This window comes from Corvus cornix, chromosome 1, assembly GCF_000738735.6.
Source record: "Corvus cornix cornix isolate S_Up_H32 chromosome 1, ASM73873v5, whole genome shotgun sequence".
Classification (NCBI taxonomy): domain Eukaryota; kingdom Metazoa; phylum Chordata; class Aves; order Passeriformes; family Corvidae; genus Corvus; species Corvus cornix.
In genome coordinates, this window is record NC_046332.1 from 31,221,750 (window position 1) to 31,246,674 (window position 24,925).

Genomic DNA, 24,925 nt, shown 5'->3' on the forward strand with positions numbered 1-24,925 from the left:
CAGCAAGCCCTCCAGAACAACTGCAATTGAAGCCAAACTACAAGACAGTCCTTTCCTTCTTGTGACAGACAGCAGCTCCAGCAGCACTGGCTGCTTTCCATGAGCAGAGGGAACAGTAGCACAAGGTGCTTTGATCAGATAATGAGACAGTTTGAAGCGTCTTCAGTACGGTGTTGTGGGAAAGACAGGCATCAGAGCTCTGATGCCTTAATACAGGCTTGAAACAGAGAAAAGGGAGATGACTTGCAGGTCAGCAGTGTTCAAGGCACACAGGCTCCCTTGGACTTGATGGTCCTACTTTGTCCTCTTTCTGTTGGAGATCCTGGCTAAAACCAGCACATCTCATCCAGAATGGATACAGGGAGGGGCCTGGGGTGCTGAGCTGGACAGTGTCTGTGGATACAGACGGAGGACACTTCCAGTCCTCACACTTAAAGATTAATAAATATGTTTTCCTATTCCTAATCAGTCCACACTGAAGCCCAGTCCTACTTCTCTCACCAAACTAGACACAGAAATAACTGCTTGGAGCTGAGCTGGGACAGAGTGCTACTGATGCATTTCTCAGTTCTGGACCCAGGTAAAGTTTCTTCATGTCTGGTGATTCCTTCTAGATCCTCATGCAAACTCTGCTGCCTGGATCCAGACACATTTTTGGCAGCTACCTTTACCTCCCTCCCCCCTCCATGCTATTTTTACCATGGAAGAGAAGGAAACTGGGAGTTTTCCCATTTTTTTCTCACCTCCTCAAAACAGAAAACCATTATACAACTGCCTGGTGGAAAGTGCACCAGGCAATGCTCCAGACACAGACACTATTCTGACATAAGCATAAAGGCCACTTCATCCTTGTTTTTCCCCGATGAGACCAGCAGCTCGGTATGGGAAGGACTCCCTCTACGGACACTATTTGGCACAATGAGGCTTTGACTGCAGCTGGACCCAGGGCAAGCAACCATAAAACAAATGATAATAAAACAGGCAGGGAGAAATCTTCACCGGGCTCCTCTGCCTGCTTACCCGACCCCGGTGTACTCTCACATCCTTAGGCATTACTTCAAGAGCAGATGGTGCTCTGTGGTAGAGCAAACGAGCAATTATCCTCCCGACACCCTGCAAGGCCTCCCCACATGCGATTGCAAGAAGTTACTTTACCCCAAGCTAAGAGCTGTTGTCTGGCTTTTCAGCATAATTGGATGTAATCAAGTTTAATTTGGTTGGTGCAGTAACTCTGAAGACTTTTGTAACTGGATTACTGTTGGCTCAACAGTCATGTGCCATTATATCTGCTGGCCAAAACAGAAGCCAGAATAAAACCAGATGCTTTTCCCCTACTCCTCCTTCCAGTGACACCCCTCCAGGATATGAGCTTGCCCTGTACAGCCAATATAATGAACTAAAAATTCTATTAGAAGAAGGAAGTCATTGCTGTTGTATTATGTCCAGGCCTCTTCTACAAAGTGTAAATTACTTAGAATATGTATCTCTACATTTGTTTACAATTATTGACCGTGCACAGCTTAGAGCTAAAACTACTGGAACACAGACCTACTGTGCACGTGAGCCTTTAGAATTATAAATCTTATTACTCTAACTATACAAGTAGGGAAGCTGAGACCATGAGAAGGAGTGAGTGGCTGATGAGGATGGACTCCCCCAGGTCCTATGTTCCACTGTACACCACCATCTGAGAACAAGGAATATACAAAATGCTGTGTTTATAGCAGACCTATAGCTCTACTGCAGGTAATCTACAGGTGAGAGAGGGGCATCTGGTAAATGTAACAAAGCCAGCAGAGTAAAGACCTCCAGCTACTACCAGTGTTAAGCCATGGAAGAGGCATGTGAAAGCCATCATGCTTCAGGTCAAATTTTGCAAATCCAAGAGCCTGTTGTCTTTTGTAATGCCCCTCAAATGCTGAGAGTTAAGACATGCTGATATCCTCCTGACAGATACTGAGGCCAGGCAAACAGAGACTGAAATATGGCACTTTTTTAACAGTGAAAATAATCACTGGAGCAGCACATGGAGGGGATATGCCCTTGTGGTTTCAAAGCATTTTAGCCCCTCTAGAGTGTATTATATTCCTGGCTGAGATGTTGATTTCATTTTAAACAGATATCTCCTAGAAGTCTTAAGTGTGAAGAGACTTTGCTGAGATCAGAGCAAAAGCTGCTCTGCAGCTGCCAGTCCCAAATACTACGCAGCAGCCACCCTCCCAGCGGAATGCTGTTAAGCTGTGGTTGCAGGCATATGCACCTCTGGTTTTGGCCAGATGGCTATTTCAAGTTTCTAATGATCTGGGAAATTAACATTCATAATGTTCTATCTCAGAGGGTTTAGCACAAACTTTCTCCCTTTTATCCATGGCAGCACTGTTACAAATAGTACTGGATCTCAATTAGGGTCTGGAGTAACACAGTACTAAAAACATCGTGTTTTAGCATGTACCCCAAGGACATGGCTATATAATCCTGCCTGGCAAGTCATCCATCAAGTTCATTAACAAATAGGCTCATGAAATTTGTTAAATACTTGAACCTCATACTTCCTAAATCACCATGAATGCTAATAATTTATTAATGCCATTAGTAATACTGGAATTTGAAAGACTGTTTGTAGCCACTGCATAATCCAGGCCCTCGGATTTGATTTGTATGGTTATTTGAGTTTTGCAGGTGGCAAAGTTCAGCCGTGGAGTGTGATCTGGAAAAGCACCACCCATGCCTGTTCACAGAAAGGCACCTAAAGCACGCCTTCCCCAGCACTCCAGCTGCTGTGCAGAGCCCCATCTTGGCAGCTATGACGCCACAGACACGCTGCTGAGCCAGCCTGAAAGCACACGGTGATTTATTTATACTAAACAACTCCAGAGGTCATTTCAAGTGCTTCACAGAGATGCCATCATGTGAGTCCAACCTGCCAAAAGGAGACCTCCTCAGTTACAGTGATGATAGAATCTCTGCAGTAGGTAAGTGCTCACATCTGGATTTCCTGGAGCTGCAAACTGGCTACTGGTTGAGCACTGAGTTTCTCTAACTTTGTGCAGAAATGGCAGAAACCTGTTCTCAACTCTGATAGGACACCCTGGAAATTGATCCCTGATCCTGACTCTTGCTTCCCTCCACAACCTCTGGCAGGCCCCTTCATCTGCCACTGACCTGGAGCGTCCCAGCTGTGTGAACAGCCCTGGCAGCACCGACACTGCAAGGTCAGTCAGCCTTTGAGTTGTCTGTGGTGGGGGTTCAGCTGTCTCCCACTTGAATGGGCAGCCCATGGCCACGCATTCTTCAATGGAACAGCAGCAAAGCTGAGGGACAAGCAGAAAGCAGGAGACCTGTGTCTCAGAAAAATAGGGATCATACGCCTGCTTCACACAGCTTAACCACAGTACTGAGCACAGAGAGCCCAGGATCTTCAAAGGGCCATCAAAGATATTGGAATTATTGCTCAAAAATCACTTTGAAGGTAAAGTACCTTATAAATAAATACCACAGAAGTATTACTAAAAAACCATTTTGTTAATGAAGTATAATTATTTTCCACTGTGACTGGAAATGCAGTCTCTTTTTGAAGCCATGGCAGATAGTAGGGAAGAGTCCCATACTGAAATTTAAATGTTTACATGATTTACGCAGGCCTCCTCCCAGACCACACTGATTTTTTTCTGAGCGGTTTGCATACTTTTTTGCCAGCAAACTGGATGATCAGTGACTTCTAAAAACTCTGAACTCCATTCTTTCAGCACAAGTATCAGTACATTAACCTGCTGAAGACAGTAAGATACACAGGTATCAATGAAGAGCAAAGAGCAAGATCAAGCCTTGCAAAGAAAATTAAAAATCTACTCTGTTGGCTGTCTCAAATTATTCAGGAAAAAAATCAGTTGTAAGAGTAATAAAAGTAAACAGCAGGACTTCTATCTCTGAAAGGCCCCAGGACATACAGGGATAGATAAAAATCACTGAAGCACAGTCTAAGATCTTAGAAATGCCAAAAATGCATTTGAAACCAGATCAGTTGCAAACATCCTGCTTTACTTCTCGTGTGGCAGTGCACCCACAGGCAAACAGAAGCAAGTCTTGTGGGCAGGTGCCAAGCAGGGATTTGGTTGATTTGGGTCAGATCCATGCTTCTGCCACACATCTTCCATAACCTTGGGCAAGCAGATTAATTGTTCCGTGCCTCAATTTCCCGTAGTAAAATAGTGTCAGCAATAAGAGCAACATGGATTCTAAAGTAATTTCATCCGTATTTCACTCACAACAGAGCCTACAATTTCTGATGTAGCTGGTACATGACTTTTAAATGGCCACACTTGTCCCACATGGTCTTGTCCCTCTCTTGCCCCTTATGAGAAAGCCCTTCCTAATACAGCATCTTTTCTGTACACCTCGTGCAGCAGACACTGCGGCACAGCAGCCATAAAACAACGGGAGCCATAATTTCTTTGAACTCTGGGTCAAACTTGTTGTTAGCCAAGTCTGTAAGAACTCGTACAGTAAATTACATATGTCTCTTTATCAGCAGGATCATAAAATAAAACTTTACAACCCCTCTGAAGGTCATGGCTCTGCAACAAACAGTAAGACAAAACAATAAATTCACCCGAGACCACCATTATTGTGGCTTTGGCAGCTTTGGTTAGATCTGAGGAAATTAGAACTCTGTCAATCTTTATACAAAGTCTTTCTTATTTCTCCTTTGGACCCATCTCTCATTTTTCCCTGAGTGTAAGGTAAAGGCTAAAACAACCGTCATAATGGCTGTTACTGCTTTCAGCAACAGCAAAGCCACATTTATCTCAATACACACATTTAATGGAAACAATGACAAAAGTGTTTCTTGGCAAATTAGTCCCCTTCACCCCCTGAAGAAAAACACATCTATAAGCTATTCCCAAAACAATCAATATTAGTCCAGCAAGCAAAACTGTACGTTATGGTTCCCATCAAAGTCTTGGCATTCCCTCAAACAATGTGATGCTTTATAAATTACTACTACTACCAAATAAACCGGAGAGAGAACTGCTGAGCTGGGCACCTTGCTGCTTTTCCCTCAGGTCTGGGGGCCTGAATGCAGGTAACTCAGCTAAAATCCCTGTGCTAGTCTGCTGGGCCCAGCAATGTATCTTTTTGTCTCTGCTTGTACAGAAGGTAGTACAACAGTCCAGGATCTGACCACTGCCACAGTATCACAACAGAAGGGAGAGAACAGCCATCTCTACTTCTCGCTTCCAAGTGTGCATTTGCTCTCCTATGGATTTAAAAATGAGAAGACTGAAACGTGGCGTTAGTTCTGCAGGTATTATTTTTTCAATTAAAAATAGAGTACTTTGGGATACTTTGATCTTATGCCTTAAAAAATTAAGTGAAGGGATTATCTGATATTCTTGAAGCAAAAAAACCAGACGTTTTCCTCTAAACACTTCTGAGAGGCTGGCATTTAGTTATGCAAAGTTTATGGTGTAGCTCTTTTATCTCCCATCACTCTGCTCTAATGTTGCAAAGCTACTGACACAGTAATCAATGACACTCATTCCTTCCTCTGAAGCTCAGAGTGAGGACAAACTTGAAAAGAGGCAAGCACGGGCTGCCGAGGAACTGAAATTTCAAGAAATACTTAACAAAATGATGACAGTCCTCGTCACCTGGGCTTGAGAGCTGACTGCTTATGGCACTAAAACCACCCCAGTGTTAGCTACTGCACTGCATGGTCAGCCTAAGAGATGATTCCTGTGTGCAAAAATAACAGCTTTTTACTTGAAGAAGTGTCACTGTCTTTATCTGGCTTCAGTCACTGTCAGGGTGCAGTCTCTAAGAGAAGATGTAGCAAGGAAAGCTGCTTAAATTAAGAAGATCTTGGTGCATTTCCCTGCCTACATGTCCAAGGAAATGAACTCCCCATCCTCCAGATTAACTTCCGTTTCATTCTAGGGAGGGAGATTCAAAGGAAATACATGACATTCCACATGGAAATCCCAGAAAAAACATGTCGCATTCCTTGGCAATACCAGTCCATGTTATATATACACAGCACGAGGTGAACAATGCCAGCCTGGAGGGAAACAATGGCTCCCACCCTTGCTGGCTACCCATAAATCAAGGTTCTCACAGAACACCAATCTCGGTATTAACCCTGAGCAGTATCATAGTGCACAGGGCCTCAGCCTCTTCACTCTCTCTCACCACTAGTGAAAACAGCACGTGTTGAAGGCTGTTACCAAGACTAGACAACCTTTCCTTCCCCTTCTGAGCCATCTGGTTACCTCTCTTGGGACAACCCTGCTCAGCTCCTGCTTCATCTGCCGAACTACTGGGGGTAGTTTTCTTGTGCTTTCAGACCCAAGGGCAAAGCCCCCTTAGCTCACTGGATACTCAGCTCATCAAGCACCTTGAAATGAACCAGGACATGTAGAAGACTGGGGAGACTGCTTCCTCGTGGACAGCTAGTTGGAAGCACACAAAAAACCACTCACAGTACATCCCTGTTCTTTCTTTCTTACATACGTCTACCTATCTACAAATCAAAGGTTCAACCTTTACCTTCAGTCCTGCAACAACCTCTGAAAAGGGCAAAGAACGAAAGGCAGATTAGACCAGTTCTTTGTTCTTTTGGTGTCACCCTGACAGCCACCCTGCAAACCTGTTTGAAGCAGTTATGTCCTTCCCTGTACTTGTGACTCATGCCTAGTTAACCTAGAACTTTTTGGCACCTTCCATTGTCTTCTTTTTTACATCTTGTTTTTCACCTGTCGCTGTTTGGCCCCACCTTGCCCATCAGATCTGGCATCTCACAGAAGGATCAACAACCTCCTGCTGATGCCAAAACCAACACAGGCAGCCCAGAGCTGCTGTTGGGGATTGACAGCAGAGTGGACAGGAGATGTTTTGCTATCCCCCCACTCTGTTCTCAGAAGATGGGCTTCCAGTTCAGGCACTCTCATTTACAGCGACTGTGACAGAATCAGTGACTAAGGACCTCAATAAGGACCCCTGCTCATTGCAAGTTATTTAGGGAACATGCTATGGATGGGGCTGTTTGGCAGCTGTACTCTTTCCACATATTTCTGCAGAGAGAAGTAATTCCAAAACATAAAGGCCAGCAATAACACTTAAGACAACATACTAAAGGAGAGATGGTCCAAATGCAGGAAGATAGTTGGGTGTCTGATGTAGGAACTTCACAGTGGTTTCAAAAGGAAGGCAGGTGCTTGAACTGTTTTGTGGAACCAGACTTGTCAACTCAGGGCTGTACTGGGAAATGCAAACCAGCAAACGCACAATTAACAGCCGCCTAATCAAGTGGATGAAGGAGACATGAAAAAGTCTTGATATGCAGGAGATGTCTCAGTGCACGCAAGAAACCCCCCAAAGTAATGACCCCATGGTGGATGCCTGCATGATCATAACAGGTAAAAACCCCAGCCACAGAGCACACCGAGACATGGCAGGTGCCACATGACATAAACAGGTATTTTTAGATACTGCAGGTGCAGTACTACACAGCCTTACCAGAGAGAACTGTGACTGCACTATTACCAGTGCAATGCTAGTTGATTGCTATTTTTCAATCTCTTGCATCTACTTGGAAAAGAAGTCTTCAGGGCTGTCCTGCAACCACTTCATGTAGTGTGTGCCAATTTACACGGGGTTCATCAGCAGTAAGGCCACTACCCTGCTTTTTCTCTTTATATACATTGTTTATACTCCAGCAGTAGTGGGCTCCAGAGTAGCAAGGACTGTGCAAATGACCATTTGCTGGATTGCAATAATTTGGAAGGGAAGAAGGATGCTGGAAACCCTCAATTCAAGTCCCAAATAAATTACTGGCTTCCAGTTGCCTTAGGCAAGTCACTTGGTCTTTGACAATAGTCTTCAAAATAGAAATGAGTATTTCTTTACCTGGCAAGAAGCTGAGAACATAAACCCATTAGAGACTGCCAAGGAGTTCAGATCTTAGAGTGATAAGCAATTACTTCATACATAGCAATGCTTGGGAGCATCTGTCAGTTGTTTTGCAATAAAGACCAAACTGCTTGGTCCGATGAGCACATGAGAGATTTTCTCAATAACAACAACAGAAAAGCAAAGCAACAACAAAACCCCACCATGAACTCCAAGTTGGCTCTGGAGAGATGAATGGATGAATGAACTCTCATCTAACTGAACATTTCTGTCTGCTATGAATGTGTGCTTTCTTGGAGACAGATACTTTCTGCAGAAGTTGTGCAACTAATTTGGTTAGACAGAAAACGAAACCTCTACCAAAGACAACTGAAGGAAACTCTCTGATGCTGAGACTTACAGTTTTGTAACAGAAGAAGAAACCATACAGAGTTATAAAACAACCCAGTGTACATCTTTATTGATGATTCACAAAATCAAACATCAATTCACCAAACTCCCTCCGGCAGTTCTAATATGACATTGTTCCTTGCTAGGTTTGGCTGATTTTTTCAAGGTAAACAATATTTGCTTTTAACTTGGAGTGGGGAGAATCATGCTTTGCAGCAGCCATTTCATGACAGCAAGTGCATCACAGCCATGACAATATTTTAGGCCACACTTCCTTATTAGTATTTCACATAAAACCCCCTGCTACCTTCCAACGATGCTTGTTCAGTACTTCCATGGCTTGTACTAGTCTCATGAGAATCGTAACCCTTTAGTTTAGTGGGATTTATTAATAGTCCCGAAGTGCACTGAAGACACAAGCTGCTATCAAATTAACTGCCAGTGTCCTTCTATAATCTCACCAGAACATATGTTATTTTCAATATCCCACATTAAATTGACCAAGAGTTTCATTGATATAAAAATTATCTTGATTTCCCACTAAAACACACTCAGTCATATCCTGGTATGTTATATACACATAGTTATGCCAGCAGTTTTCTCCATGTGAGTCAGCTGCTGAGCTACAGGAGACAGGAGTGAGGAAACCTGGGGAAAGGAATAACATCTTTGATATTGTCAACTCCCAAGATGTACTGCAGGTAGCGTTCAAACCCCATTCCAAAGCCTCCATGAGGAACTGATCCGAATTTCCGGAGGTCTAGATACCTGTAATTCAAACAGACAGTTACACTTGCAGCACAGTTATGCTCATGCCATTAAAGTCAGCTTTTTATCTAAGGTTTTGCTTTCCATCTTAATTACTTCCCTTTGACCCTAATCACTGTGATTTCTGTGTTGGTCAGTGGTGTGAAGAAGCAGAATTGTGTTAGCAGAAACCCCAGGTTTGAACCCATTTAAACCAGCATAGCGATGCTTTGCCAATACCCTACAGCATATTTTGTTTAGGAGCAAGAACTTATTTGGGTATGAAGCTTGAGCACCATAGCTCTCCTCATATTGAAAACACCTTTGTAGTTTTAGTACCTAAAATATCCCTAGCAGAGGCATAAACCCAGGTTCCTACAGAATCACAAAGCACTTCCACTACTGGAGATGAAGCTCTCTGCTTGGGCTTGTCTAGCCCTTGCCATGCTGGTGTTGAAATCTGCCCTGCAAGTTCTTTCATTTTCTGTTTGCTTTTCAGTAGCCTAAGTCATTTCATTTCCAGTAATTTCTTCAGAAGCTTAAATGGGTCTTGCTTCTGTCTGCTCAACATTCCTTTTTTTTTTTTTTCCTTTTAAGGTAATTATGATGGCTTTTTGCTATTATTTCCCCAATCACTCTTACAGACTGATTCATTTATTTCCATAGTAAGCCAGAAAAAACCCCTTGAAAAAATCTTCTCTAAAAATGAGATCTGGAACAAGACATTTTGTTTTGCAGAACAGCAGCGGTTGTGCACAGAAAATTCAGAGAACGTTTGGAAGCAGATACTCCGAGAATGTGGGTGTCAACAAGATTATGATGGTTCTTCTATAGTTACCCATTTCCCAGCTGGACTGTGGCTGATGTGATACTGTATTTGCAGCTATAAATTGTCACCAATGGTTTTATTTTAATAGAAGTGAAGAACATCTCAGTGGGTCTATTGATTTGTGGGGCCACTTCTGGGATTGCTGAGGGCACAAAGTTATTCTGCTTTATATGAATGCACTAGTAGGAGGGGATTGAGCGACTCCAGATGTATTACTTGCTTCCAATCTCGGTGTATGAATATTTCATCATCCCAGTTAAAAAAAAAATCAAGTGCACTAAAATATGGATGCATATGTTTTACTACTTATGCAGTGGAATAGAGAGGAGGGAAACACTGTGAAAGAAATTAAGATTGGATTGATTGCAATAAATGGCTTCCCAGATTTTATATACTGTTAATAAACTGCAAGGAAATATTATATTTGCGTGTATATATACTTACATATGTATATATGCTTATACATGTATAAATATGTAAAATATACATTATGTATATTTGAGTGTACTTGCTTGGACATCAGAACTTTCTGTATTTTAACAGAGTGAAGACAAAGTAAAGCCCATCATCACCCTTACTTGCAAAATAAAAGTAGTCTCCCACAAATTCTACAGCTGCAAGGTTGCCCTGTCACTCAGTTTGATAGTATGCCTTTCATACCATGAAATACTGTTTTTCCTTACAGCTCATTAACAGCAGTTAAAATTTGGGAAACCATTTATTACACTCAATCCAATATTCAGGTTTTTTCTTCCCCAGTGTTTTTCCCCACCTCTCCACTGCCCAAATAGCAAAAAGAGAAGCAGAGCTTACTTCTTCCTAGTAGCATGGACACACAAAGTACAGTTTGCAGGTTGAACAGGAGGCCCAAGAGTGGGACATGTTTTCTGATGACTGGGACCCGTGTGGTTTTCTCTCTGTGCTGCTGGGTGCTAGCTTGGCTCACTAAGGGTCAGTGTATGCACCCCACACCTTGTGATGAGGATTATGCTTAGGATATGTTGCACACACAGGCTGCGCAGCAGTATGGTGGTGGTCTTCATCTCTATCCACTTTACAGACTGCTTTAAGAAGAATTTGTGTCTCTGCAAATACCCTGGAACTGCTCCCGTGGGAGCTCTGCTGCGTAGCTGTACAAGGGTTTGCAAGGAAGGTGATGGGCAGACCTGATGCTGAGGGTGGTGACTCAGGAAACAGGAAAGACCTCATAAATGTGAGGGATATGGGTGCTGGCCATGGGAGATCAATCTGACCCAGCTCAGGAGTGCTGAGCAGAACTGGCAAGCCAGCTGGTAACTACTTTAGCTGTAACTAGGAATACAAGTAACAGCATAAACTTTTGTGATGATGTCTGTAAGTGCATCAGCCTGTGCAAAGGCAGTTGAGACTAAGCCCAGCATCTTCTCTCCCTTTTTGCTGGCAACAGAGTTTATAAAGTCATTGTAAGAAGATGAAATAACTCAGCTTCTTCCAGAAGTACAATAATAATAATAAATTCTACCCTTGCTTATCCAGGACTTTGATCTGTAGATCTCAAAGCACTTTGAGAAGCCATTTTGGCAAAAGGAGTGAAACAAAACCCATCAAAGTTAATGGAAAAAGTCCATTGAATTAAAATGTGCTGAGGATCAAGACTGTGAATCCTTTCTGATGACTGTGCATAGAAGAAGCAGAAGAATTGAGAAATTTTCCATTCTTCACAGATGAAAGAAAAAGTAACTGCCTGCAGATGAAGAGAAAAATCTCTTTAGGCTGGAAAATGCTCCCTGAGGTTTTCCTCCATTCAATAGTCTACAGACATTGGATGTTTCTCACCTCAAAAAGAGTTGTGAACTAGTCTAGCTGTTTTTGCTAGTAGCTCATACTTAAGAAGAGAGCTGAGCACTCCACTGGCAACTGGTGGACTGTACAGAATTATTCCATAGGGGAAATAAGTTTCTGTGACCCCAGCTAGCCCTGGTGTTCCTGTTCTGGACCTCAGGACTGGTAGGTCTTCAGAGATCTGAATCTTACCAAAGTGTGTGCTGTAACAACATCCCCCAGCAATGAATTCCAGGAGCTCATTACGTGCCGTGGTAGAAGAGCATTTCCATTGATCCTTTTAAAGATTTATATTCTTTTATCAACATCATGAGCTGTGTTGCACAGCAGGACACTATGAAGAGCAGTGCTCTCCTAGTGACCATTCATAAACAGAATGTGTTCTTTCCAGTCTCTTTTCAAAACAAATAAAATCTCAACCTTTTATACAATCCCCTTACTATACTGAAGCTTCTGTGGCCAGTTTGAAAAAAGTAAGGCTGAAAGAACAAAGATACCACAGTCCATGAAACTGAATATTCTGCTGGGGGGGTGTGTGTGTGTGTGTTGTGTGTGTAAGGAAAGAATCCCTGACTTTCTGCCTGCCTCTGTCTGGCCCAGCACTGTGCTCCAGTTTCTTCTCAAAAGAGGAGTAATAGGACCAGGTGGCTGCCAAGGACAGTGATGGGCTACCTGTTTTCACTGGGCTCTGAAGAAGGTTAAAGGATGATGTGAATGTAGTCACTGGCCATGGGCTGCAAGTGGCTCACCAGTGCTACTTTTCCCTAAGCCCGACTCCTCCTTTTTACCCTGCCACACAGGGACCCAACAGAACAACACTCTGACATTCAAGCTTCAAAGAAAATCAGAAGTTAAAGAGCCCAACACAGCTCAACCTTCTTCATTGAGAGCAGGAGCAGGGTCAAAACAACACAGTAACATCCACTTGAAGAGAGCAGACAACACCTGCTCTTCTACTGTGTACTTTCACCAGGGTTACACCAGAAGATCAAAAAGGTACCAGCTGCAAAGGGTTCTGTATGAGACAACTGTCTCCACAGAAGCACAAGGTGATAATCAGAGTAAGGAAAGCGGTGCCTAACACATAGGAAGACTGTCTGAAACCCTGCTCATGCTGATGGCTGTGGGAACACATTGGTGATTACAAAGTACCTGCTTTGTTACTTTTAAGACGGCACGTGGAGGCTGCAAGCAGGATCAAGTCCCCTGTTTACAAGGCAATATACTTAATACTCCCTGGTCACAGAGAAATCAAGTGAACTCCCAGAGTACTCACATCACTCGACTTTCCCACCTCATTTCCACAGACCTCTCAGTTTAGCCAAGATCATCAACTATAGCTCTGAGCTATTTTCTATCTACAATTCAAAGCAAAAAGTGTGAAAATAAGATAAAATAGCTACAAAGTCATGCCAAATACTACTCCAAGTCATATTCTATATGGAAAGAAACCTGCACAACAGCAAAGATGTAGTAAACTGAAGAAAACTCACAGAGTTTGACCATGTCACTCTATCTATTTTCTGAAAAGCTTGCTAAAACGTAGGAATGGCAAGAAGCAGAGCAGTATTTCAGATCATCAGTTGCCTCTGCCCTACAATTCTCCTACAAATAAGACAATCCTGAAGCTGTCCTAGAAACAGTCAGACCCCACAATATCCTCTTGCTTACTGGGGCAAAGAAGACAGGTAGAATCAGAGATATAGCAATGGTTAAAGAACTTCAAAGAGATCACATTCAAAAGTCAGCAAATATTATATTTAAAAAGGAATGACTCAACTGTTCTTCCAGGAGTTTTTGAGCCAGCTTTGGAGACTCAATTCAATCACTAAATTGGAGGAGATTAATTTTAGTCTCTCCTGCCACCTCCACTGAAAAGATGAATGCTGGCAAACCACCCACCTGGCAGATTTTGGACTGCAATTCAGAAGCATCCAGAATTACTACTGTCCTGCACCTTCCTAGGACACCAGACCCTGCTATGGCAGAGAGTTAACAACAGCTTTCATCTTCTCCAGGAAGTTACATTGTCTGTGATGGAGCAGAGGGAGTAAAGGAGGAAAGAGTCTCCAAAACAAGATTACAGCAGGAAGAGTTTCCAGAATGTGATCACTACACATCCCATGAGAATGCAAATGGGTGACATGCAATGTCCTAATCTTTTTCTGAGGGAAGCATGAGGCAGGGCTGTGCGATCTTAGTAGTGCTGGAAGGCTCTACCATTGAACACCAAACTTGCTTGGGCTGTATCTCAGTATCTAACCCCACAATTTATCACCCTTGTTCAGGATAACCCTTCCCTCAGATAAAGGGATATGGTGTATTCTGGCCCACAAATACAACAACAAAGGAAGAAACTAAATTCACCATGTTTGCACGTGGATGATATGAAGATCTGCCATACACTGGTCTGTTCCTCAGTCATTTCACACGGTGGAAAGGGGAGAGTGAAGAACCTATACCTTGCTTTCTTTCAAGGTGGCCTTCCTAATGATCAATCCAAATACTGCAGAATATTTGAATATACTCTTCTAAATTTAAAATTCTCTGCACCAGCACTCTCTCAGTAGCTATGACGAAGTATATGCCAAGGAACAATTGTCAAGAGGAACACTAAGAACCTTCTGTCGTTTTAATAGGTTAAACTTTTAATTCAAAGGTTGATCTGTCTCCTTAGAAGGGCAGTTTTAATTGCTTTAACTGCTTTGTTAGGGAAGATTTTTTGACTCAATTGCCCTGTCAATTGCTAAGGGAGTTTTTCATAGACCTGTTAAAGGTCACAAATTGCTTGTGGTTCTGTAACCTGTTTATCTCGTGCATGGTGGTCAGAATCTACCCAACTTCAAACACAGCCTAATGATTTAATATCAAAAATCATTATGGGTTGTAAATTAATCCACCTCATGCAATCCTTAGAGGAATGACCTGTGCCATGACTGGACAAACTGCAAGCATAAACTAAGAAGCATTAGATTAAACTTTGTTTAAATGAACTGGCTCTTTCATTTAGACTGGCAGTGATGGCAGGGCAACAGGGCCAAAAAATGTTCCCTCAAGAACAGGACCAAAATTTTATAAAAACAGAAAACCCCAGCTGCTTAAATAATCTCAAAAGAAGAAATAGAGCTTGCATCTTACCATTGATAGGCATCTGTGAGTCCTAATCTGTGAAACAAAAAGAAAACCCCCTGTAAGTAAAGGAACAGTTATTCTGCACAAGCAGCACTTGCCTGGAAGAGGATGCTACAAGAAAAGGGAAAGTCTGGTGAATTAATGCCTAAGGAGACAAGAATCCTGTTCTTCTCTCTAAGGTTATGCTGGTTCTGCAGGAAATAGAATTCAAAGGTCTAAAGTATTGGGGCTCAACAAAATCAGATCCTGAGGACTCAAAATTGACAAAAACGTGAAAGGAGGTGTGACTTACTGAAGACACACCCCATTTGTATCTTGAAATGCTTTCTGTGACTTTCCTGACAAACAAGAAAGTCTGGCTTGAAACTCCACATGGACCATTCTCTTCTTCCTGAGGACTGTGGACTCAGATACTGGCAAAAAGTTTTGATTGAAAAAGTGCAGCAGGCAACACTGTACTTTACATCAATTGAAGCATCCCTACCTCAGAAAACCTACAGGGAGAGTAGCAGGAAGCACAGGGAATATCATTATCCTATACTAACAACAGAGAATTAATGTTCTGGTGATTTAACTGTCCTGTGCCTTTTGGATTCATTATGCTGAAATAGATTTTGCTCTTCTCCACTGACTAGACCTGTCTGTGTGAGCATGTGGCTGATTTAAACAACAAATTAATTCCCAATGTGCAAGTGGTGTTACTCTGGGATTAACCTTCCTCCAGAACTACATTGCACAAGTGTATGACTGGCCCAAACAGAAGTGTTCAGGTGCTGGATGGGACTTTGCACAACCTGATCTCATGGAAGGTGTCCCTGCCCATGGCAGTGGGGTTGGAAGTAGATGGTCTTTAAGGTACCTTCCAACCCAAACCATTCTCTGATTCTACAAAATTTTTGAACAATCAGATAGGATACAGAGAATAACTGTCTATGGAGAATTATCCCATGTATAACATCAATAATTGTTAATTAAACAGCAGCTTTGATATTCTGACATTGAAGTTAGCCTAAAATTACCAAAAGTAACAAGATGCTGACCTAAGGCAGCAGGGAAGGAAGGGCCCACATGACACAGTATAGGTCTTGGGCAGTTTCAGTGAAGTTTCCCATGAAACTATTAGCAAAGAACCATATTCTCTGAAATCAGGCCCATCACTGAGGCCAGCTGCATCACAACTGGCAAAGCTTCTGACCAAAACTGCAATTCCTCAGTTACACAACGTGATGACAGATATCTAAGTTCTGTATATGTGACAACTTCCACCTTCACAATCCACTTTCAGCCACAAAAACTGTGAAGAAAAGGCTCAAGGATGAAGTCTCCCACAGCAGACCCTGCTCCAGACAGTCACAGCAGAGCTGAGGCATTCTCCTGCCCTGGTCTCTTAGCATAAAGAAAACTTTTCTTCTCTGGTGAGCTAAAACAGAGAGGCCCTTTGCACACCTACAACAGAAGCACAAGAACCTACTCAGATAAATTGATATCACAGAGACAAAAATAGGCTTCTTTTAAATACTATTAGCTGCCCTTGCACTCCTCTGTCTTGCCAACCACTGAGAGCTGCTGAAACACTCTCTTGGTCAGGCTAGTCTCCTGTCATCTGCAGATTTTCCATACCTCTGTAAGCGTGATTTGAGGAAGGGCAGTCGCTCCTCTCTCAAGCTGCCTCCACACAACTCCCCTACTCCTGGTACAAGGAGATCAACAGCTGCAACCTTCAAAGAAAGAAAACTAATTCAAGTCATGCCACACAGTGATTAGCAGAACAGTTGACACTGATGGTTTTTCATAAAACCCTACTGTAATTCTTCCAGTGTCCAGGACACTTACATAGGGATATGCACATACCTGAGAAGTCTCCTGTTGACAGGAGAAGGCTGGGAGGAAATTTTGCAAGGATAAACATCACTAATCTACAGAAACCTAAATGATAGCAGTGATGTCCCAGATTGAGGACATCAACTGCAAGTGGTTTGAACTGAATCTCACCAAGTTACTCTGGTGACACCCTGTGTGAGGCTATAAAGAACCCAACAGCAGCTCAAAGACAGCAAGACACACGGGCAAGTTTTCTGAAGCCCTGATTCCCTACTCTGATGCTGTAGCTTGTGTTCAGCCCTTTCTACCCCCATTCCTTGAATGGATATGGAAGCAATGGCACTCATGTGCTGGATCCAAGTCTTAGGATCCAAGTGTTACCACTTAGGCTGTTAGGTTTGGGCTGTCTGTCTTCTCTGTTTTGTCTTCTAGGGTTACTTTTCTTATCCCACAGCTGAAATGTTGCTAGAATTAAAGCCACTGAAGCCACAGTGGTACATGGTGGAGTAGTTGCTCTGTTTAGCACAAGCAATGCTTCAGGTTGTCTCAGTTCAGTTGAGAAATCACAATTTCAAAGCATGAGACTTGATAAAGAGCTTACTTCTTGTGCCTATCTGCTATTTGAGTATTACATGGATGCTACATTTGGATGACGAGAATCACAGACTGCTTGAAACCATCCAGTTCTAGGCATTTCACCTAACAGTACAAAAGTTTACCAGGAAAAGAAATAAACTATGATAAACTTGTCTGAAGGAAACTAAACAAAAAGTTAACACTATCCCAACTCCAGAATCTTCCTCCTCCTGTTGTTCCTGCTTTGGGTATTTTTTCAACAACAGGAAAAAAAATGGACAGGATCACCTGATGGTCATATCTTATCTTGAACTTCTTGAGGGCAGGCCCAGCAGATGATGTCTATCAGTAGGCCAAGACATGTGCCTAGACAAAGAAGTGGTAGAGGTGTGACCCATGGACTCACTGTGTGCTGAGGTCCATCTTCATTGTCCCGCATGTAGAAAGGTTTGAGGTCATATGGGTAGTTAACCACAAACACAGGAACCTCACCACAGTGCTTCACCAGGTACTTCTCATGTTCCGTTTGGAGGTCACAGCCCCACTGTAAAGACAACAAAAGGGGCCTGGGAATCTGCTTTGGTGCCTCTTGACCATGGCAAGAGACCCAGCAAAATCCCTGTACATATAGAGAGATGTGCTGCTTCGAGTAACATGAAACCAAGCAAAGCAACTTCTCATACAGGTCACTGGGAAGTAAACAGCTTCACAAGTTTTCAGGCAGAGCAAAGCATGGAATATAGTATGATTTAACTTCACAGAACAGGGCTAGATCGTCCCTGCATCAAGCCCAAGCATCTGGTCTCAAATCAGGAAAAATCCCAAATGAACAACCAAAACCCGCAAACCACACTCTGCATACCTAAAGGGAAACAGGCACCTATCCGAGGCCAGCTTACTTGACCCAGCAAACCAGCCTTCTTTCAGTATTACCTTTGGTGTATAGAAAGCAGCTCTCCTAGGCTGATTGCTCTCTTCCCTGCTGTGTCCTGTTACATGCTACATTAATTCTCACTTAAGAAAACCTAGCATCCTATTAACCACTTCTTTGTCATCAGAAACCTTGTCATTTGCAATGCCCCTCACTTTTCCTTTTTTCCAGGGATATTATAAATCCTGTGGCTTTTGACTTGAGACTCCCAGTCTGTTTATAGGACGTGCAAAGAATATTGGGGGAATGGAAGGGGAAAAGTCTAACAGACCTCCCCCAGACCCTCTTCATACTAAAATATCCCAAGTTTTCTGTCTCAGATCCAGGTAGCGCAGATGCAAGATTTGAGGTTCTACACCCACTTGTGCACAGAGATGAGACAGTTACACAACTGGCTATGAGGGTGGCTTCAGCCAGAGGGTTATTTTCCTCAAAGTATCATAATGAGATAATGATTAAACAATATACACATAAGATGAGCACCACCACAAATGCTGTCCCATACTGGAGTGTGTGTGTGTGTGTTTGAAACTGGCCAAAATAAGATTTTTAGAAAACCATAATCTAACAGCTTTGAAAGACTAGCACGTTACTGTTTTTCCCAATTTCCCAGTCCACGTCTATGCTTTGGAAAGACAAGGGATTCCCTTTACCTACATTTAGAATACATGGTATTTTGACATGGTATTGGTTTATTAATCCTTGTCAAACTTTCAGTGCTATCCTCTTATCTTTCCTTTTTTTGAAAACTATTACAGCAACTCTTCTTAGAGGATTGCTACTGAATCTGCAACACTCTCAGCACTACTCACATACAGGAAAGAGAAGTGCCTTTGCTAAAGCCTTGGTCCTTCAACTGCAATCTCATCACTTCCTTCCCTCAAGTGTTACATGTTCTTCTGCTACACATCTCACTGCTTGTATTGCTCCTGTTTCAACCCCAAAGGACAAAAAGTTACACCTGATTTACAACCCAGCAAACAAAACACCCCAGGAGGCAAATAATCTGTGCAAAGTAACAACTTTGTGATATGAGAGAAAGTGCTGCTTTTCTGGAGAGCTGAGGGTGGACAATCCCGTGTGCCACGACCTTCCCAGAAAGAGTGTCCTGCAAGGAACAACTCCTCCAGGGGCCATGGTTGGCTTCCCTGGGCAGCAGGTGATTTCAGCAAGTGTAGTGATTTCTCAGCTACAGGTGATTCCAGCTCTTGTGATTCAGCTCTTTGTGAAATCACCCGAGGCAAACTCGGGGACAGAGAGACAGGAGCCTCGCACAGCAGTTCCACAGAGGTGGCTTTTATTGTCCAGCAGCCCCTGTGAAGGGGAGGCCAGGGATGAGAACTCCCTCCATCAGGGCTTGGGGACAGAGGTCATATGGGGAAGGCAGGGGGTGGGGTAGAAACCAACTAGCCAGCTGGGTACAGGCTATTATCATATAGAAACAAGGCATGCTGAGGGTGGTTCACTTTCTCGACACGACCCAGAGGAAGGTTGCTTATCTCTGGGGAAGGTCTTCTTGCCCTCAGGCCTCTCTCCTCCAAGGGAGTGCAGAGGGCTCTTGTGCCAAGGGCTCCCAGCCCTCCACAAGAAAGTTCAGGCTTTACATAAGGACACACCAGCTGGTAATGACCTACCTCTGGCTTGAAAGTGAAAGTTTGAGGAGCTTGCTTCAAAATTTCCACTGCTTCACTGTAGGAAATTCTGCCAGAGGAAGAAAAAAGTCTTTAAGATAACTATGAAAGAAATAACAAAGTTTTCTGGCTAAGTGCCACGCTGGAAAATTAAGGAGGCATTTCCCCACTACCATGCCAACTTGTGTGTAATGTCAGACTTCCCAGCAATGCTTCTTTGGACAGAAACCAAAAAGCATTTTATATGGCAAGAATCCTATGCTTTCCTGTGCTTTGGCTACATGCAGGGCAGGAAGTGCTAAGCTCTCAACACTTCTGCATTATTGCAATGTTGCATTTCAGTCAGATGTGAGCTCTGCAGAGAATTGCTTCATAGAAATCTGTGGATTTTTTAAAAGAAAACAGTATGTCCTCATCAGCATAGCTAGAACAACATAGTTCAGGGTGTGCTAGGCAAAAATAACAGCCCAGGGTGCAAAGGGCTTGTAGCTCAAATGTTTCCACTTTACTTTGTAAAAACCATGCGATTTATGTACACCACTGTTTCTCTACTTCTCTGGCAGATTTGAGAGCAGATTCTCCACCAATTTCCACCAGCACAAAAGAACAGCATCATGGCAAAGCAAACAGAAAAAGTGCAGTGAACAATGCTCCAAGTTTGGTAACTGGAAATCAAGACTCACTGGAAGATAATGTGGCAGCCAAGTTTTCCACATACCAAGCAAAATGTTGTGGACAGAGAGAAGAAAGAATAATAAATGATCACAATAATTTCATCTTTGTATCACCACCTAAATCCAACTAAAAACCAAATTCCCTAAGGAGCACTCTTTACACCCTGTTACAAGGTTTCACTAAACCACGGAAGGCTTCTGGAGGAAATACCTCAAGAAGAAATATATTGCTCCACATGTTTGGGTTATGTGAGGCCACAGACCAAATGAGGTATATCACTGGCACACGTTCAACACATGTAACCAATGTGTGTAAGCCAGGAATGCCCCAGACCTGCCAGCAGCTGATGAAGGGAGAGACAGAGAGGGAGAAAGGGATGGTCTGACTCTCCCTCCTTTTCCTTGGAGCATGGGAGAAGCTGGGTGCAACTTTGTCCTTTCAGGAACATCAGTTAGGTCCAAAGAGAGGACTGAAATGGGGAGATGGTAACTTCACTGAGGTGTCCCCTGGTGCTCATGCAGGCAGAGGCACTGGGGGGATCCATGATCCTGTTGCCCAAGTGTGGCTGTAGCTGCTTAACAAGATAACCAAGGTTGGGATGAGAACCCCTACAATGTTCTGTGGGATAAATGGAGAGCTCCACCATTTGAAGAGACAAGCAGGAGTAGGGAGGACGTGGCACTCCTGGGGGCCAGTGAGGGACACCCAAACCCTTAAGTTCTTTAGCACGAACAGAACTGGGATTAGGAGTTACACAATCAATTGGGAATAGAAAACCAATTGGGATTTTTAAATAGCATAAAATACTTTCATAAAAAGAGAGCCACTGGAGTCAAAGTGTGAATGAAAGCAGAGCATCAAAGCCAAAACCAAGCAAGACTGTGAGCAACCATTGTGCAGGTACTGTGAGCAACCATTGTGCAGGTACATTGTGCAGGCTGGAAGGAGAATACTCTTGAGGATCTTGTTCAGGGGAGCAAAAGCCAAAGGCCAGCAGATTCAGGTGTCAGTCTCATGCAGAGGTGAAAGGGTATACCTGACAAACAGTAAAAGGGAACTGCAACTCATGCTCTTTTAGAGACATTATGCTAACCCAGAAGACACTGAGTTGTGAAAGAAAAAGAACATATACAAAATAGGAACTCTTTCCCCAAAAGCCCTCTGCAAGATCATTTTGAAATAGTACTTACATCATAAATTTGTGCTTCAGTATTTGTTCCAGCCTGCCCTTGGTGAAAACAAGAAAAACATAAACATGTAAAGCTACCCTTAAGGGTTCAGGGGAAAACTCAGGAAAGTGATCTCCCTCTACAGTGCAATTTGTGGGACTGCTTTCTGATCTAGATATAGGTCAAAATCCATTCCTGGCCATTCGGTGCTAAAAGGGTACCCAATTATTGAAACTGCTGATTCAGAGGCTGCCAGATGAAGTGAGAACTACAGTCCTACCACACTTGCTACCAGCTACACAAAGTTGTGTGTCCTCTCTCTGTTGGCCTGAACAACCACTTAAGCTCAAGCTGATATTTAGCTTTTTACACTTTCTTAACACAGGACAACACAGTAAAAAAAGAAAAAAAATTAAAAAAAAATAAGCCTTCCCATAGCCAAGAACCCCAAAAACACAGGACAGGATTGCAGTTCTTTCCTGTCACATGCATTACCTTCTGTGCAGGAGCTATGTATTTATGAAAAAGCTCAACATCATGAGGACATTTGCAGAGCACAGTGCTTGTCACTGTCTTGAAGAGATCTTCCATAACCTAACAGAGAAAAAAGGAATGCATGAAAAATGAACATTGCTTAGGTGTCCCAGACTATAAATGAAACACAATACACATCAGCCAAAGGGTACAGAAGGAGCTTCTGTCCTTCTGCATGGCCAGACTGCATAGGAGGGAACCATCTTGCTAATGCTCCTAATCAGCAGGCTTGCTTAGTAGCTGAAGATGACTGGAATCTTTATTTTTGCTATGGGTTTAGGGCTTCAATGTCAGCTGATGGTCTCAGTATCTTCAGTCAGGTATCTCCAGCAAAATAAACCACAGCTAAAATATTCAAGCAGCAATCCTGGCCAGCCACAGACACATGTTACAACCATTTGTGGCTCTGGTCTTGACTAATTCTTAGTGAGGAATCTGTCCTGTGATGAACAATTCCAGATTTATGCTTTGTTGTTAGAAAAGGCAAAACCGAAGGAAAGAGAATAAACATGTAGTATGTAGAGCAAACCCATCAAACAGATCTCAGCTAGGGAGACTCCATGCAGTAAGGGCAAAGATGAGTAGAGAGCTAAAGCAGAGGACACATCAATGCAGGGATGTTTGAGAAACTAAAAAGATGTGGTTCCATTTCCCTAAACTAATGTGGATTAACTAAATGACATTATCATCCAATTTGGATGTACTTATCCAGTAAAACGGGCTTCACTCATTAAGAAATTAAAATGCCATTAAAAGCCCCCATATGGGATGCTACTGCATTTTCATCAACCCATTTTCTCTTTTGGTTGAGCAAAGCATCCAAGCCACTTGCTATTGTGCAGACTAAGAGTTCCCATGGCTCCCTGTAGTCTTACACCAGCACAAAGCAGGTAGTTGACACCTGTGGTATCAACTGATGATCGTCCCACCTCTTCTTCAAAATCACCCTCCTATTCTCATTTCCTTTGTAAGAACAGAGCAATGCAGCTGGGGCTGCACATCATCTCAGCCTGGGATGGGACAAGGTTTTTCCTAACAAAAAGCATCTCAAAGTTCTGGCACATTCCTGGTTGGTCTTTTTGATGAGCATAATAACTGCTTTATTAATTGCAGATGATGCCATGAAGATTTTTTGCCTTTTCTTTTACACCTTTTTACAACTTCTGTATTCTCAGTGCTTTTTGCCTTCATTCTTGGACTTGTTTGTCAAACTAGGAGACTAAACATTTTAGAAGCTTCGTAGTTAGGGATCCATGTGCCCCAGACCCCAAGGTCCTCTCCAGAACACATTCTGTAAACCAAGATAGAACCATCCAGGGGAAGGTTCCTTGGGGAGGAGGGCTCATTTGAGCCTCTCACTGGGCAATCTTTGATAGATATGCTAATTAGTAAGACATATAATGTTATACCAGATCTATTGTGGGTGGGTGTGCATTGCTGTGTGCATTGAGGTGCATTTGACCTAAACATAGTGCACCTAAGGATCCTTAAAATAAATACAGAGGTAAAATCCCTTTTTCCCTTCTAACAGTGTCTGACTCTTGATTTTAAGACCAGGAAAAGGCATCACAGAGTTGACAGAAGTGAAGTTTCCCCTAATGATACCTAGGTGAGCAGCAGCCCCTAGATACCACAAAGCCTGTGACTGAAAAGATGAACCTGTTGTTCAGTCAGCAAATCTCAAGAAGAAGAAGCAGTAGGTCTATGCCTTAAAAGGAACCAGATCTTACAATGTAAGAGGAACACAAGGCACAGAAACAAAGGAGCTAGGCTACTGACATAGGCAAGATGAGATTTCAGGCATGTTGTTCAAACTTATGTTTAGAAGAACATCCTTCACACTTGTGCCAAGCTGCTGAAACACTGCTCTGTGCTGGTGAACAACCTCTGCATCCCACCAGCCTAGTGAAGCAAAGCAGTCCATTTGGACTCCTCTGGAGCCAAACTCAGACTCAAGACTCCTGCATCAACCTGGGCACTCCTTTTAAAAATGGGAAGATGCAAATAAGGGAACAGCATTATCATATGCAGATGAACAGTTTTACCCCTCCTAATACTCACAGAGGAAATGAAAAGCCAGCATTCCTGCTGCTGAGTGGCAAATAACCAAACAGTCAGCTTTGAACTTTCTTCAAAGTAGCTAGAAAAAGGCTTATGCAAATGAAATTAGAAAACTTCTTGGCAATTCATCTGGTTTCACCAGGCAGAGACGAAGGGATTTTACATTAAGCTTCCTCTTTCTAGAAAATGAAAGTATCATCTGGTTTCAGAAAAGCATGTTGTTTAATTAGCACTTTTTTTTCCTCACTGTGCGATAAAGTAACAATTAGGTTCCCACAGCACTCAACATAAGCAGCTTCCTCTTGTGGAAAAAAGATGTGGGTGGTATGGGAAAAACAATCTGAGAAATATTTCCAGGTTTGAGACTGAGGTTTTATCCTGGCAAAAAAGACAGACACGTGGGTCATACACTGGCCTCCTCACTGCTCTTATTTATGACAAATGTGTACTAGGCACAAACAGTAGATGGAAAAAAAGAAAAGGAGGGAAAAAATCACTCAAACTGAGAATTTATGTCTTTAAGCAGAGAGTATAATGAAGGACTGCAAAGTAGGCTATAGGAAAAATGAGTGCAGAAGTGTAACCACTGGCTTGCTGGTTTAAGGCAACACATGAGTTTGAGATACAGGTGACTGGTTTGAAGACACTCTGGAAGAAACATGTTTGACAGGAGACCTATACAGGGAAAAAGGCACTGGAA

At 42.8% G+C, this 24,925-nt stretch overlaps 1 protein-coding gene across 3 annotated transcripts in view; it reads right to left on the minus strand.

Moving 5' to 3' along the window:
* Positions 1-8,340: 8,340 nt before the first annotated feature.
* NARS2 (asparaginyl-tRNA synthetase 2, mitochondrial) overlaps positions 8,341-24,925 on the minus strand; it is a 50,834-nt gene continuing 34,249 nt past the window's right edge. For 2 of the 3 annotated variants that reach the window (XM_019286705.3, XM_010401026.4), the window contains 7 exons: positions 22,126-22,224; positions 21,652-21,689; positions 19,790-19,856; positions 17,631-17,768; positions 16,448-16,545; positions 14,834-14,860; positions 8,341-9,066 (listed from right to left, as the gene is read on the minus strand). In XM_019286705.3, coding sequence (XP_019142250.1) covers positions 8,922-9,066; positions 14,834-14,860; positions 16,448-16,545; positions 17,631-17,768; positions 19,790-19,856; positions 21,652-21,689; positions 22,126-22,224 — 612 coding nt within the window. In that variant the 3' untranslated portion in view covers positions 8,341-8,921. The remainder of the gene's footprint in view (positions 9,067-14,833; positions 14,861-16,447; positions 16,546-17,630; positions 17,769-19,789; positions 19,857-21,651; positions 21,690-22,125; positions 22,225-24,925) is intronic. The other variant, XM_019286706.3, reaches the window with a different exon arrangement.